Source organism: Xenopus laevis, chromosome 6S, assembly GCF_017654675.1.
Source record: "Xenopus laevis strain J_2021 chromosome 6S, Xenopus_laevis_v10.1, whole genome shotgun sequence".
NCBI classification, from domain to species: Eukaryota; Metazoa; Chordata; class Amphibia; order Anura; family Pipidae; genus Xenopus; species Xenopus laevis.
In genome coordinates, this window is record NC_054382.1 from 121162748 (window position 1) to 121176073 (window position 13326).

The 13326-nt window shown below is 36.8% G+C and overlaps 1 protein-coding gene across 1 annotated transcript in view; it reads right to left on the reverse strand.

The window, feature by feature from the left end:
• The window catches only part of LOC108719755 (CUB and sushi domain-containing protein 3-like), a 489518-nt gene that overhangs the window by 146354 nt on the left and 329838 nt on the right, over positions 1 to 13326 (reverse strand). The window contains exons 33-34 of the mRNA XM_041567998.1: positions 6999 to 7123; positions 3989 to 4085 (exon numbers count right to left, since the gene is read on the reverse strand). Coding sequence (XP_041423932.1) covers positions 3989 to 4085; positions 6999 to 7123 — 222 coding nt within the window. The remainder of the gene's footprint in view (positions 1 to 3988; positions 4086 to 6998; positions 7124 to 13326) is intronic.

Sequence of the window (13326 nt, forward strand, 5' to 3'; positions counted from 1 at the left end):
CTACTTCACCTGGTTCTACCTGGTGAATTGTTAAGATAAGGCAACATCCTCAACATTACTATGGCAGCGACATCATTCCTTATTCAAAAACAGTCATAAAAAATGCTGTCTTTAAAAAAAATTATGTGGGATTATGTTTAAAAGTTGTCACTGTGAAATATATTTTGCTTACTTTTTTTGGTAATTTATATGTTATTGGATTTTAACAAGTGAAAGATAAAGGTGTACAACATAATATAGGATAGAAAAGGAATAGCATCCAAATAGATAAAGAGAGGAAATACTAATGAGAATTATTGTACAATATCTCTAGAATAGCAGCAGGCATGTTGTTTCCAAACAGTATATAATTTGGTAAAAGAACAGCAAGCCTTTGTTAACAATGTCATAAATATACAACTTTTTAAAATATCCAGAGGGCTACATTTCTATATGGTTCTCAATAGTTAGAAAGAAAAAAGAGAAATAAACATAGAAACATAAGAAAAAGCAAACATTGGGGTTGTAAGAAGCAGTGTTTCCAATATCGATATGAATAATAGGTCGAGTGAGAGTTGGGTTCTAGGTACAGGCAGGGAGGGATACATAAGGGGATCAAGAAGCATAACCCCTGAATTCCCAAATTCCCCATATATCTAAATAATGTGCTACCTTATTCTCTAAGAAAGCTATATTTGCTTCAAATGCTCTGTTGGCATTGACTCTTCTGATTATTGTTTATGCTTTGTTTATCATTTGAAGTATATATGAGACACTACAAACAAAACCAAAAACACAGTAGTGTTAGAAAGCCCTTTTCTTAACACATGTCAATGGCCAGATGCACAGTACAGACCTCACTATGATCATTGCACCTTTGTGTTAAAGAGTTTGGCACCTGTTAATCCAGTGTAACGGATTCTACATTGCATGGCATGTAAACACTTAAATGAAGAAGTTTTGTAAGTTATTTCTCCAGTTCTTGAGCAAAAAAACCTTTAATCCTTCCAAACAATAATTAATTACCCATGTCCATACCATCTGCTGCATCTGCACTGATAAACTCATATCTAGATAAATATTTACAGTATTTACTAATGAGACTTCTGCCAAAAAATCACTCAATGTGAAATCCCCTTATCAACATTTCTGACTAATTCAATGCATAAACGAACACAAAAGGGCTTATTTACTGCTCTGGGGCACAAGTGAGATGTTGACTTATTTGTGCAAAAATGTGTCCATTAGCCTAAAGTACAATAAATTGTTTGCACCACAGTCTGGGACTCTAAATGAACACAACAGGGGAGCACTACGTGCTTATTTTCAGCTTTCTGTTACCAGTCAATAACAAATCTGTGACCTTAAGGGGGGCGACACAGACATATCAGTTCTGTTACTCCGCTTTCTGAATCTGACCTGTGGGCTATGGATGAAAAGCAAACAAACTCTAAGAGGTTAAAAAGCTGCAAACGAGAAAATGGTGTTTGGCTATTATGTTAGACACCCATTCACTCCAGGCTATATAGATTACATTTTTGCTAACTAATAATTTTTATTTTACACAGCCTATCTATTTACCCAGTAAATATACTGAACTGGTGGCTACATATCTATATAAATGCCGATATAATTGGTTATGTACAGTATCTACTGTATCTTGGCCTGCTACTGCATGAGATCTAGCATACATTTACTTGAGTGTGGCACTACAGAAGTCCTGTGCCTCTGTTATATGGGAGAGCAGGTACACTATACAATGGCATGCCTCCTCCCAGGGTCAGTACAGACTGTAATACCCCTTTGTGGGATACTTCTCTCTGAACCACAATCACACACAGGGATATGGTTGAAAGGTTTATATTCAAAATACCATAACTTTTAATCACAAACAGAATATGAAACCCTTTACAGTCTCTCATTGATGGTGCTCACAACTTTACAGGATGAAAGTTCACAATACCCTAGAGGTAGTATTGCCTCCCTTTGGTGCACAATCCCCACTGAAAGAGAATCTCACAGGGGTATCACACTACAGGATCTCCCTATCCCTGAGCCTAACCACTTGAGTCCCTAACCTTGTCACTGCAGGGTACTAATCTTTCTGTCTCCTCGCTGGAGCCTCTGGCTGCCCTCTAAATATCTCCTGATCCTGTCTTTCACTCCTAGAGTGACTATAAAAAAATCTGCATTTACTTCACCTATTCTGGAACCTTCCTTTGTTCCAGCCCTCTGCAGCACCACCACCGTGGACGCCCACTGCGCTGCACCTTTCCCGTGCTCTGCTGGTTCCTCTATGGCGTGCGTGCTGGCGCGCTTCCTGGTTTATGAGCCGGCACGCAAACAGTATATAAGGGGAATTCAGTGTTTTGCTAACTGCTCGTTGTTAGGTTCAATTTGCCTTGTTCCTGGGTGCGTTATTACTTGCATTCTGATCTACTGTGTTTTTGACCCTTGCCTGCCTGTTTGACTCTTCTGACCTCTCCAATCCTGACCTTGCCTATCTGTGACTACGTTGTTCTCTCCAATCATGAACCTTTGCCTGTTCTCCGACTATTCTACGATCTCTAATCATGATTCTGGCCTGTCTGACTAATCTAACTGCTTGTGCTGGCCCGGCCTGCCTTTTCCAGTGGTGTTCTTCCTTCCAGTATCCTGGTGAGACGATCGTGCCCCTTTGCTAGTCCAGAACCATTAGCTTTGCTCCTCTCTCTTTTAAGACCTGGCAGCATCCAATTAGCCGAGGGCTCCTCTGGAGGTGAAAGGTGGTGGTTAAAGGCAGAAGTGAGAGCCGAGACCAGGGAGCTTAGCTTGGGTTCTGGATATAGAATGCCGAACGTGACCGTACCATACGGAAATAGAGGCCTGTCTAAAACTGAACTCTCTGAACTCTCTTAGAACTTGGGGATGTATGCCATCTGGCCCTGGTGCCTTGATTAGATTAATTTTTATTAAAGCTTTATGGATTATATCCTGAGTCAGCCACTGACTAGATTGAGCTGAGCCATCAGTGCAGCTACGTATGAAGTGAGCCTGGGAACTCAGACTCTTCTATTGTATACACTGAGGAAAAGAATTGATTTAGTACATTTGCCTTTTCTGTATCTGTTTCAACCATACTGGTACAATTATTTAAAGTAGCAACACACTTAACTAGCATCTTTTTACTATTAATATACTTAAAAACTTTTTGGGGTTAGTCTTAGCCTCAGCCGCAATGCACTCTTCATGTCCTATCTTTGCCTTTCGGATTGCTGTTTTACAACATTTACAGTATTATAGTGTTTATAACATTAAATACAGCTTCTGTCCCAACAGACTTGTAGTTTTTAAATGTCTTTCTCTTCTTTCCTATTAACTTCTTTACTTCTATATTAAGCCACATTTCTGTTCTGTGTTTTAGCTGAAAACATAATGCCCCAATCAATGCTCTGAATGGCAGCCCTCAAGGCACTAAAATTAGATTTTCTGAAATTCATGGTTTTTGTTGCCCCATTGTATATTTGATCTTTGCACCAGACATTAAATGATATAACATTATGGTCACTATTACCCAAGGGCTCAATGACTTGCACATATATATCTATATCTATCTATCTATCTATCTATCTATCTATCTATATATATATATATATATATATATATATATATATATATATATATATATATATAGTGAGTGTATGGAGCAGTTGGTTTGAGTTGGGCTTGATGGACTGGTCTTTTATCAACCCAACTTAACTATGTACTATATGTAACCATAAAACCAATTAGCACTACATAAAACCAAGAACAAAGGTACAGAAAAACCACACAGGCATAACACCAATGTCATAATTACAAATACATCCACCACAATACAGACAAACAATATTTAATAAGAATTTATGTTGATCATTTTTCATGAAACATATAATGTAACATGAAATAACAAGACATAAAGTCTGAATTCACTTCTCGGCAAAATATTCAAACAGACTATAGCCTAGAAATTTTAACACCGTTTTTTCACCTGAATAGCTGCCAAGTCTTGGTGCATTGTTGTCACTGCCATCATAAAAATCCAGAGAGTCCCAGTTATGTTCTGTAGCAAAACTGACAACTTGCACCTGTGGGAATAAAGAGACAGTGAACACTGCATCCTTAAACAGTGACCTTTAAACCGGTAGAGGGAACAATGCTAACAACATGTAAGCTTTCTACTATAAGATCTCTTAACAATGTAAGGCTAGTTTGAATGGACATATACGTACAATGACTTTTACAGACATTCTAACCCTTGTCCATTTTTATGGTTTTACTGAATAAAGAAATATTTTTTTTTTGTTGTTGTTTCAAAGTACTGAAACTCAAAATTATTTTGTAAAATTAGACATTGTTTTATGTTAGAAATAGAAAAGTAAAAGTTAAATGTGTTTTTTATGTAAGTATTAAATCCCTGTCTATAGAGTCGCTTTGCACAATATCAGTTGCTTTTCATCAGCACTGAATGAGCATTTTGCTAAAATAGAAGGAAGAATGGATAGTTCAAAATACAGGTAAATAACTCAACAGAACATTTGCTGTTGCTGTATATGCTGTTGTGCAAAAATGGACACAGCCATTGTGTGCATTCATAGGCAGAGGGTGATTTTTGTGCTTGGGGAGGCTACTTAACCCATTCCTTGTTTTGAATTTTACCTCTCTGCTTATGTCCTGTAAACACAGGACATGCCATGGAAAAAGGAGCTAACTCTGTAGAATTTAATACACAGTATGTGGCAATTAGGTGAGTACAAGAAGCTGTTTCAGCTTTTAGAATCTAATTATATATAGTGCAAGGACCAAACATGGAGTAGCTTCAATTTCCTGTGAACCCTGATGTTGTCCCCACTTTCAAGCTTGCTGTAATTGATGGATTCCCACCAAGAAAGCATTTAGGTCCAGTGCTGCCCTAGGCAATGCATCTGGAAGCAGGAGATTTTTTTTTTTTTTGGAAGGTTTTTTTTTTTACCATATAGGTATCTGAGGGCCACCCACTTAAGCTGCTGTCCCAGGTGTAGGCCCTCAAATGCTAATATGGTAAATGTGCTCCTGGTTCCCACTGCAGGCTGCATTAACAGGCAAAGCAGACTTGTGCCTAAAGAATCATGTCTAGGATCATGTTGAAGCTGAATACACATTTATTTTGGAACACAAAAGCAATGTCATTGTTTGGGCACATCAAGTATAATTGTGTCAGACATAAATCCCTCCCCACCCCCCACATCTGCAATTACTCTGAAATTTTGGGGAAAGCCTACACTCCTATCCCATACTTCTACTTCATGAATGTTAAAAACAAAAAAAAAACGTTAATGAGACACATGTATGAAGTAAGAGTGTAGGTTTTCCCCCCTTTGACCATCACTTTCCATTCCTACCCCATACCTGTATCTCATGACTACAGTGCTGCCAAACAAAGGCAGCATTTCATTCATTAGGTACGGGTAGAAACATGGGCTCCCTCTGTCCATACCCTAACTTTGCCGTCATGCATATGCGATGGAGTTCTGTATTTACAATGACGCATTGTGCCTTCCAATGCTGAGTTCTGCACCTTGCAAGGTGCAGAGGACAACCAGATCCTGGAAGCAATGCCCTTAGCGGACACACTTCTGTCCATGGTTTCTTTAAACTAGATACATACACATTGAGTTTACCAGGGGATACTATTATTGGCAAAAAAGATTCACGTAAACATATGGGTGTACAAGAGTAAGATGCTTAACTTTTCAAGTGGTTTCTGTATTCCGCAACATATTGCTTAATATTGTATTCGCGAAACGCCCGCGAAAATTCGCGGTCAAAAACGGGCGCCGGCGTCAAAAACAGGCGCCGGCGTCAAAAACGAGACGCCGGCGCCGTTTCGCAAATTTTTCGCCATTTCGCGAAATTCGCGAATTTTTCAGCGAAGCGAAACGGCGCAAATTCGCCCATCACTATTTAAATACTGTATAACAAACTTTTACCTATAGCTTTATTTTTTTTCATTTTTATATTAGAAAACATTTTATTCCAAAAAAGTAGTATTTATGAATCGCAACATTAAGGGGCAGATTTACAAAGCTCGAGTGAAGGATTCGAATTAAAAAAACTTAGAATTTCAAAGTGTTTTTTTGGCTACTTCGACCATCGAATGGGCTAGTTCGACCTTCGACTACGACTTCGACTACGAATCGAACGATTCGAACTAAAAATCGTTCGACTATTCGACCATTCGATAATCGAAGTACTGTCTCTTTAAGAAAAACTTCGACCCCCTAGTTCGGCAGCTAAAAGCTACCGAACTCAATGTTAGCCTATGGGGAAGGTCCCCATAGGCTTGCCTGTGTTTTTTTGATCGAAGGATATTCCTTCGATCGTTTGATTAAAATCCTTCGAATTGTTCGATTCGAAGGATTTAATCGTTCGATCGAACGAATAATCCTTCGATCGTACGATTAGCGTTAAATCGTTCGACTTCGATATTCGAAGTCGAACGATTTTAGTTCCTAGCCGAATATCGAGGGTTAATTAACCCTCGATATTCGACCCTTAGTAAATCTGCCCCTAACTGATTGGTAGAATGTTATTTGGGAATCACTGCCTAATGCTATCCCTGTTCTCATCTTTTTTAACTGGCATATCAACTATTCCCATCCAGCTGGGTCAACATAAAAATTAAATGATTTGGCTATAAATAATTCATGGATGATTTGCCCATCTCTTGGGTCACACAACATAAAAAAATAAATAAATGAACCGCCTTGATCATTACACAGTCATACATACAAAATATATTTTATAGCTCTTTGCCAGTATTGTGCACAAATGCTCTCTGTGACTATATAAGTATCTCTTGGGCTGACACTTGACATCCAGACATTTGTGAGACATTTTGAATTAATGCAATCTCTAAACTAATTGGGAGTCAGAGGCTTCATCTCCTTAAATATTTTTTTAATGTTACTATTTCAGAAGCATAAATATGACAAATTTTAGTAAATGCCTTATGATCTTACTTGAATGCCTGCACCCTCTGGCACAGTGATTTTCCATATGCAGTTTAAATTGTTGTCATATGGCTCTGGGTAGCCAGAAGACAAAATGGTCCCTTTGCGCTTTGTTAAAATTCCACCACAGGGTACTGAAAGGGAAAAAAATGTATATATAGAATTAGTTGACAGTTGTTATTAAGACTTTAAAATGATGATTGTTAAAGTTTAGGAGACAGTAATAAGAACTGATGTCAACCGAACACATTCATTTTAGAAACTCAAGCCAAAGTACAATAAAATGTTATTAATGACATTCTTTTTAATAAAAACATAATATTTCAGAAAAACCTTACAATGCTGAAAAAGTAGAAAAGGCACAGGATACACAGTAGATAACAGATAAGCTCTGTAGTATACAATAGGATTCTTTAAAACATATCTATTATCTACTCTGTGTCCTGTGCTTGAATGGCTGCCCCCATAGCTACACAGTAGATTGTTTATACAAAGTATAGTTGTGTTTCAGACCCAAGCACATCACTTTTAATAGTGTAGGGCAACAGTACATTATATTGTCATTCCTTTAGAACACTTTTATTTTTAAACAACTATTACAGTGAGAAAGTAAATAAAGAAACAAGTTACAAACATCTTCCTAGTAGGGATCTAAAAAGTGCAAGAACACTAAGGTTAACTCTCTTGAACTTCTGCATGAGGGCATCATAAATGGCCTGTCTCATTTTTAAAATTATTCAAGCTTTCTGTCCATAGGTCGACGTATGATAACAACTTGCTTTTTCTTGCCATTGTTTTTTTTTCCTGCAAAAATATGGAAACCACAAATTATGAATTGAGTAAGCTGGTACTTGACAACTATAATGAAACTTCACTAAAAAATTAATTACTAAGTCTAAAGAAAAAGTTTAACCTTAAATTATGCGTATCCTCCATTCTCAGATATATATATATATATATATATATATATATATATATATATATATATATATATATATATATATATATATATATATATATATCATTGATTGCCTGTTTTTTCTTTTTTAAAGAAAGGGAGAGAATTTTCATGACTAAAGCATAATTATAACTATAATGTAAATCGCAAAAGCAAAAACATGTCAGAAGTTAAATGACCATCTAAAGTAAAAAAAAAAAAACTTGGGAGTTTTTTGTTTAAGGACACTGAAGGCTAAGCCTGCTCTAGAACAAAGCAAGGCACAACAAACACCTGCTATAAGTAAAACAAAACATAAAACCAAACCAGTTCTGATTAAAAATACACAAAAATGTGTGTTTAACCTTTCTCACATATACATCTGAACACTGAATTTGTGGTATTGGGGTCCTTTCATATAGTACCATAAACTTTATATGATTTGACTTAATTATTCATTTCTGTCCTGTGCTTGAATGGCTGCCCCCTGGCTACACAGCAGCTTGCAACTAAGGAATATTTAACATGCTTATCACCAAGGGGCAGATTTATCAAGGGTCAAATTTCGAACTAATGGGAGTTTAAGTTTTTTTTTTTAAATCAATGTTTTTAACTTTGGGTGAATAGGTTGTATTTGAATCCTTTGAATCAAAGTTTTATCACATACGATCGAATTCGAAACAAAGTATTTGCCCCAAAAAACTTTGATTTTTCAAAGTCCACCAAATGACTCCAAATAGGTTCTAGGAGGTCCCCCATGGGCTAATACAACAATTCAGCAGGTTTTAGATGGCAAATGGTTGAAGTCTAAGTTTTAAAGAGACAGTACATAATACATTTCGATATTCAAATAGTAGATTTTTTTTTAAATTCAAATCTAATTTTGGCCCATTCGATAGTCGAAGTACACAAAAATAGCTCAAAATTCAAATTTTTTATTTCAAATTTTCACTTCGACCCTTGATAAATCAGCCCCAAGAGTAAAAAAAAAAAACACTTTTCCAGAAGACAATGTTGAATAACAAAATCTATAGGTTCAAAAGACAGCATTAACCAAGTCTCTGGAAAATGTTTGCGAGAAGATGAATCAAAAGATGTGTGAAGCTGAAGATTTGGTTTTGCCATTTGTGAATGTACTGAAGCAAAATTTTGCAATGGTTCATTATAAAACTGATCACCCACGTGTCAATCACAAGCTAACCAAGTTTATGGTAGATAGGTTGTACCTTGTCTGAACATTAAGGCTTCCCTATGTAGTTTTTTTTTTAGTTTTTTTTTGTCTGGACCCAGAACATGATATTGATCACAGTTTAGTTCACTTTCAAATGTCAGGTAAACAGCAGGTGAAGATTTCCATCAGTTTCCCATCTGAACCAAACCTTAAAAGCCATAAAATTGAACAGATAATTAAGATGCTAATTATGCAGAGAAGTGATTTCCATTAAGCAGGTCAAAACCTGTTGATAAATACTTTCATGAGCAAAAGTCCAAGACTATCAAGAGATATTAGTGATCATGTCCATGACTATAGTTTAATTAAAGGTTTGTTGGCTATTAATATGATTTATAGGTGTCGAGACACTGTCAGCGAGTTTGCTAATAACGCTAACCTTTATGTGTCATAAGCAATAAAAACAAACTGCTAGACCTGTATGTTTGGAAAAGTGGAATTTGTTGTAATTTGCACATACTGTAGACAGATCTGTTTCTTTGACCTGATCTCAAAACCTGATCTTCATTAAATCAGACTGATCTAAGTGTTTGGTTCACAGATCAGTAACTTCCAGCATGATCAACTACAACTGGATTGGCCAACAGCCATTATTTAGCTCAAATCCACAGGACAATTGTGCAATTTCATTAACTTAATCTATTATTTTAGTTTTCTTATGTGATAAAACAAGTGCTTTGTATTTGGAAGCCCAGTGAGTGGGTCCCTCTGAAAGGAAGAACTGATGTGTGAACCTTTTGTTAATGGTATGACAGAGTGGTAGCCATTGTCTATTGCTGTTATTATTTAAAACATTGAGATCTTTTGAGGTCATGTATTAATCCTACAAAATATAAGTGGAACAAGTCATTAATGTGGAAAAACACGTTAATATCCAATTGTATTTCTCTAAAGTATTTACTTATCTACAAGTCCACTGAATTTATCAAAGAGTGAAGTTCCGCCACTAGAGTGAAATTCCGCAGCTCTCAATTAATTTCTATGGGATTTTGAAAGGCGTATTTATCAATGGGTGAAAGTGAAAGTTCACCCTTTAAATACACCTATAAAAATCCCATAGAAATGAATGGAGAGTGGCGGAATTTCACTCTAGTGGCGGAACTTCACTATTAACTTGACTCTTTGATAAATTTACCCCATGGAGAGATGTTGTCTTTTAACCTAATTTTTGTCTTTGAACCCAATTTTGACAGAATGTAGGGGTGGATTAATGCACAGGCTGTCCAAGGCTATACCCTAGGGGCCCAAAAGGATCAGGGGCCAATCTAGCTTTTTTAAAAATTATTATTTCTAATTTCTTTTAATTTTAATTTTTTATTTATGATACTGGGTCTGGTTGTGCACACCAGCTGGAAAAACAAGCTAACATCCAATTGTATTTCTATAAACTATTTACTTATCTACAAGTCCACTGAAACATTAAAGCTTTAATTCTATTGTGTACATGTAGAGATTTTGTCTTCTTCTAAAATTATTCTTTCTAAAATTATGCTTTTTTCTGCAATTTTGTGGGCTACCTGCTTGAGGTCTATGGATATTGTATTTCATAACAAGGTTCTTTCAATCTCTAAATGGTTAATGGGCTCTAGTCATTTTCAAATATAAAACAGCAGGGATTACTTACCATGTTTATACAAATGAAGGTATTTTTCATTTAGCGTGCATCCTTATTCTATAATTCGTATTTGTCAAGGTGATATTCCATGTAATTCTTCATGACTGTATGTGAATGAGTGTGTGATTGTCATGGGTTACAACCCTGACCTGTGGACATATAGTTCCTGAACAGAAATATTGAACATATCTCCTCATTAGGTGAGGATAGTTGCTTATAAAGCCAGCCTCAGACCTTCCTATTAAATGGCATGGTTTGGTGGAAAGTTTAGTAGCAAAACACTGGGAAGGAAACTCTCTAACAATGGATAAAAAGCAGGACAATCGCAATTTATAGTTAAATATTTTGAAGCAAAACTTTTGGAGAACAGGTGTTAAAGCTCCATTTTCTCCATTTATCCAGATGTTTTAGTGGTGCTCTTGGTCCCTGGATGGCTAACTAGATATTAGAATGTATCATTATCTTGAATAAATCAGGACTGGCACTCATATGCAATAAGCCAATTTTATTGAGCCACAGACTGGCTTTCCAATGAAGGGAGAGTCTCCAGAGGGAACATCTCCAGACTTTTTTAGGACCATTTTACAAGCAGTTAACTGTCTGTGGCACATGAAATCAGAAACGTGACCACGACCTTAGGGTAATACTGCATTTATTAAGATAATGACGGTATATTTGAAAATTACAGCCTTAATTGAAATGATTACAGTACGGTTAATACCATGTTATTCTGGGATAGCATTGCTTTATCTTCCAGTAATGACAAAGACTCCTCTAAGTCTTACTCTAGGGATATATAGGCATTTTATCAACTGAATAAATTTCATATACTTAATTAGTTTATTTTTAGGGAATCTCCAGAGTATTTGTATATACAACAGACATAATGCAGCATAGGTACAGCACTTTCATTATAAAGAGCTGGATAAGTGTAGATATGTCAGAAATTATAGGATATGTTAATGTAACCATGGTAACACTGAGAGAATAGAACAGTTTTTAGTGGCAGACCCTTTAATCAGTGGATTATATTTATAATTTTTGATTATTAATTTTTCAATTACCCAGTACCACTGAAGTGCTTGTGTTGTATTCTGCCATGCTATTAAACTCTATGTCTTAAGTGCCATTTACTAAAAGTCTCCATATTTCCTACAAGCTGGGCAAAATACAAAACACATCATATACATATTTAGTCCGGTAGGTTGGCCGATTCAGTGTCAGAACCAACATCTTTTATCTTAAAAGGATATTTTAAAATGATTTTAAAATCCCCCCTATCTGTTATTTATCTATTAGTGCTGCACCAGGTCACATGCCCAGGATTGTAGGTCTCATTATCCACTTGAAATGGAAAATTGTGTAGCAGGAGGAGGAGTTGGCCTTGATGTTGAGGTGTCATGTTAGAGATCCTGAAAGCACTATACCTATATAAATAATTCCCCATTACCTTTAAAAATGGAAATGGCCTACAACGTGCTGCCTTACTTCTGTAGTTCCAAGGGTCAGAATTTTCTTGGCCTACATCATGGAGAGCCGATAAATGAAACTAGTGTTGACTAGTGATGGGCGAATCTAGGGTGTTTTGCTTCACTGTAAAATTTGCGTATTTATCGAAAGATTTGTGAAACTGCGAAAAATTTGTGAAACGCATTGAAGTCAATGGGCATCAAAATAATTTTTAAAACACACTCAATTTAAACCACACCCATGTTATCACAAGGACAATATCCACAGTAATGTCAGTAGCACACCAAAAAATCAAAAGAGTTGGTGCTCACTGCAGGGATATCACTGATCACTAGGCATGTAGCGAACTGTTCGCCGGCGAACTTGTTCGCGCGAACTTCGACCGTTCGCGTCCGCCAAATGTTCGCGAACGTCGCGCGACGTTCGCATTTTGCGTTCGCGTTCGATTCGAATACAAATCGTTCGACCATTCGACCATTCGAATTCCTTCGACCGCTAAAAATCGAACGATTTCCATTCGTTCGAACGATTGTAAGCATTCGATCGAATGAAAAGCATTTGATCGAATGCTTCGATCGTTCGATTCGAATGAAAATCGTTCGATCGAACGATTAAAATCCTTCGATCGTTCGAATCAAACGATTTTAGCGGGTGTTCGAAGTTCGCCAACTGTTCGCGAATGTTCGCATTTTTTGCCGGTGTTCGCGAACGGCGTTCGCGAACACCAAATCGGCAGTTCGCTACATCCCTACTGATCACTAGTATGTGAAAAAAAATCATACGAAAACATACCGTTAACCCATATAACCCTTTCTCCCCTGTGGATAGATTAGCAACCCCCAGCACATAATTAAACACCTTAGGGATCACATAACTATTTCCAAATGCTAACAAACCCCCACCAGGCTGACCACCTACATGCAGCATAATGCAGGCAGAGTATGGCACACACAGACAGGGTAGGGATGGCAGAGTAGGGCAGGTAGAGTAGAGAAGTATGAACAGATAAACAATGCAAATGTTTACATTGTGATTTGAGGTGTTAACAATGTAAACTGTTTACAGGTGTGAACAATGCTGGGTT